At 30.9% G+C, this 3,785-nt stretch overlaps 1 protein-coding gene across 1 annotated transcript in view; it reads left to right on the forward strand.

Moving 5' to 3' along the window:
- Positions 1–2,608, forward strand: part of Smp_164930 (tyrosine kinase) — a gene marked incomplete at its 5' end in the record, with an annotated part of 41,345 nt that extends 38,737 nt beyond the window's left edge. Inside the window, one exon of the mRNA XM_018793236.1 lies at positions 1,426–2,608. Within this exon, the coding sequence (XP_018647769.1) occupies positions 1,426–1,806 (381 nt within the window). The 3' untranslated portion in view covers positions 1,807–2,608. The remainder of the gene's footprint in view (positions 1–1,425) is intronic.
- Between the last annotated feature and the right edge of the window lie 1,177 nt (positions 2,609–3,785).

The raw sequence follows: 3,785 nt of genomic DNA on the forward strand, positions 1-3,785 counted from the left end.
AATTCGTTCGCTGAGATTTTACAAAATATATTATTCCTATTTAATGTCTTACATCAACTCGGCGCTCAAATACTGTGAAACTATTCGCTCTAATTTAGACGAGAGTTCTTATATAAAATTATTTTGTTTTAATAAAAAAGCTTTGTTATTTTCATACCCTATTCTCAGAAATTTCTTCAAGGTATCATCTATGATAAAGTTCAAAAATATTTTTTGATATTAGTTATTCATGTCTTATGGTCATATTAGTGATTTTGATTATTTTAAAGGAATGGTAGTATAATTTTATCTTGTCTAAGGTATTTGTTTACTTAACTTTCAATATGTTATTAGAATTTTTGCTTCGTTTATGTCTCGTTTAGTGTTTTTTTTATATTATATCTAAACTAACATCAAACGTGAAGGTAGTAACGTCGTAAGTCGGTGAATAAACCATCACGGACTGACTCATTTGCTTCCATACTAAATGTTATTCTTGTTCCTTGATATTCGATAAAGAATAATATGTAAAACACTGATATTTCTTGATCCGCTAAAACCCTAACAACATTTACATTCATTGTGATAATTACTTGACTGTAGTGTGATACAACACTTGTATTCTGCTTTCTGGTTCTTGGTTGCTCGGATAATTTGTTTATTTATTTATGTAAATACTGTTATGCCCCTATGAGGATAATGAATGGTAACTTTGAGATCCATTTGTGAACCAATACTATGCACATATTTCTATCATATAATTACTAAATAACTAAACTATTCATATTCATGCTCCTCTTATTATAAGCTTTATTTTGACCTATAGGTTATTATTATACGATTTACCATTCTTGCGTTATCTCCAGTCTATTAATTCCTGCCTCCCACGTTCACAGCCACATGTGGCTAAATCTTGTACAAATGTTGTTTTCTATTTTATCGATACAATGTGGTCAGTCTGTTTGATATATAAACTCAGTATGTTTGCAATATAATGATTCATACCGCAGAGGCTGTTCTGGACTTAACTGTCTGGGCTAAGTAGAAAGCAGGACCGATAAGTACTCTAGACTGCTCGTCCGGGTTTCTGTGTATCACTGGTCCGATCGATAAATCACTGTTCTGTAATTGGTGGTATCGTCACGTTATACATTAACATGACATCCACTCGGCCACAAGTTGTAACAAACACGAACATTGGTACTAGGATACACCAAATATATGTGCGCGACACTTCGTCATTCGATTTGTGTGAGGGCTGGAATACTCGGATAAGTGTAAAACCTCGTTCTTTCCTTCATTTTCGGAAATTATGGAATTCTTCATGAAGTTTGACTACTTTTATTCCTTCAAAAATAATTGAATTGAGTTATATGAACTATTGATATGTATAGAACACTTTTAGGCTTAATAAAATGATATTTATTTACATCTTATTCTTGTTAGTTATTACGAATTTGTGCTCATGCGGTGGTACTCTTTTCATTTCAGATTTCACTTGTTCGTTCTCATGTTCCTGGATGCACTTTATCTGAAGCTCATTGGGCGTTATTACATGTAATGAATCCATTTTCTCCAGTCATATCTCAATTAATTGTACCTCCGATTCCATGCACTGCACCTATGGAAACTTGGCGGACCAAACTAGACAGAACTAGTGCTTGGCGTGTACAATTAGCCATTCGCCTTTTGTCTGTTTGTCGTCTTTATCAATTAGGCCTGATCAATTGGGATTCATGTTGTCAAATTATTAGTTCATTCAATTGGCAATTAGAACCTGCAGCCGATTGGATTCTTGATCATATGACACCCAACTGTTTTATTTAATTGGTTACTAGAGTTGTTATTGTTATTAATATTAAGTTTAATTATTGACCTTTCCAAAAACAATTATCTTGTTGACTTTTAATTTAAAATCCTCTTTATCAGTTATTTAATTGTTAGATTTTGTTCATCTTTATTTGGTAAAGTGTATCTTACTCATTTGTACTTTATTACGTGCTAACTTTTTTGTTGAAAATTATTGAATTGGTCATAGAATCCACCTTATCACCCATTTTTAATGATTTTGTTGCTTTATAACATAAACTACTTAATTGTCTGGCTAATAGTATATAATTATTTTGTCAATATTTTTTATTCATTATTGGGTTGTGTGAAATGATTGTGCGGCATATCGTTTAATTCTGCTAAGATCATTTTGATTTGAATAATTTTTAAGGTTGATAAAATGTTATTGTTCAGGGAAAATTCAAGGATTATTATCTTATCGAATTGGTTGGATTTATCTTTTTCACAAATGGTCGGTATATGTGTTTACATAGTGCCTCAATTTGCAAAACAGAAAAAAGAAAACAGATAGAATCTCAGCTCTATGTTACATATAATTGTGATAAATATTATGTTTGGTTACTGGCTTTTGTTAATACGTAACTTGTTTCCACTTCTTATTTGTTATTACAAACCTGTTTGTGAGTTTTTCAGGATGTATCTTATATCATGGCAACATGTTAAACCATATCGTTAATTATCAAACTGTTGTTCTTATTGTTGCTACTGTCTAATCCTTATGGACTTGTTTTTTACGTACACAAGTACCAATCCTTTATTATCTTCATTTAAATATACCCCTGACTGTCGTGTGTAATTCTAGTCATTTCGTGTGTGTGTGATTGCATTGAACGGTTGTATAACTGTCAATTCATTTGATTTTTCTGGCAAGCATTTAAAAAAATATATTGAAAATATAAATCATCAGTCACTTTCTTTTTGTATTACTACATTTGTTCCATATTTTGGGCTTGAATATTTACCTTTGAAAACCTTGACCATAAGCAAGCTATACAAGAAAGTAGGCGTAGTTTTAATCAACAGATGAAATTACATTGGTCAAAATGATTTCGATACGTAGTGATCTCACGAATTTTTGAAGAAACAGTGACAAGAAAGATACCAGTTCATAAGCAGGGAGACAGTTAACTTATTTTCTTAGAGAATCTAAACATTACATTTGTAATTTTCTTAAGCATACTGTATCGAAAGCACTATTCTATAGACATTCGAAATTCACATGTTGTAATATCTTCACCTGGTTTTAGGTATGTTGAATTCTCCATACCACATAATTGCAGAGCTACTAGTTATTGTCATAGGACCGCACAATTGAGTCGTATATATATATATAGGTTTGTGACACTTTGTGGTCTTGTATAATTACGTGGATTATGAATCAAATTAATAGGAGCTCTCGTGAGCACTCATCTAACCTTTGCTATCCCAACTGGTGATTTGGAGAAATGGGAATCCCTGTACTATATATATATATATATATATATATATATATATATATATATATATATATATATATATATATGGTGTAAACAATGCATACAGAGTTCGAAGGATGGTTGTTAGTGTCATGAAGGACAACATAAATCACTTAATAAAACACATTGAACGTTATATGTATATATTTGCTAGAAATATGATCCACATAGTTGATTTTTCTAAATTTCTATTTGTAAAATAAGTCCTTATCATTTAAAGTTCTATGAACGTTTTATATTTTACCTGTCTTATATGAAACGTATCGTACATGATATTGGTTTGTGATATCAGAATCCAATTTAACCAAGTTACTTGTATTTGAATCAATAAATTTACTAACACATATTCAACACTTATTAGCTTATGAAAGAATCCATTCATAATTAGAATTGAAAGTTATTACCCTTCTGGTTCATACGAAGAGTAGCATAGTAGGACAGAGAAAGCATAGTTTAGTCTTATATCAAAATTTCTCCCCC

Source organism: Schistosoma mansoni, chromosome 1 (genome assembly GCF_000237925.1).
Source record: "Schistosoma mansoni strain Puerto Rico chromosome 1, complete genome".
Classification (NCBI taxonomy): Eukaryota; Metazoa; Platyhelminthes; class Trematoda; order Strigeidida; family Schistosomatidae; genus Schistosoma; species Schistosoma mansoni.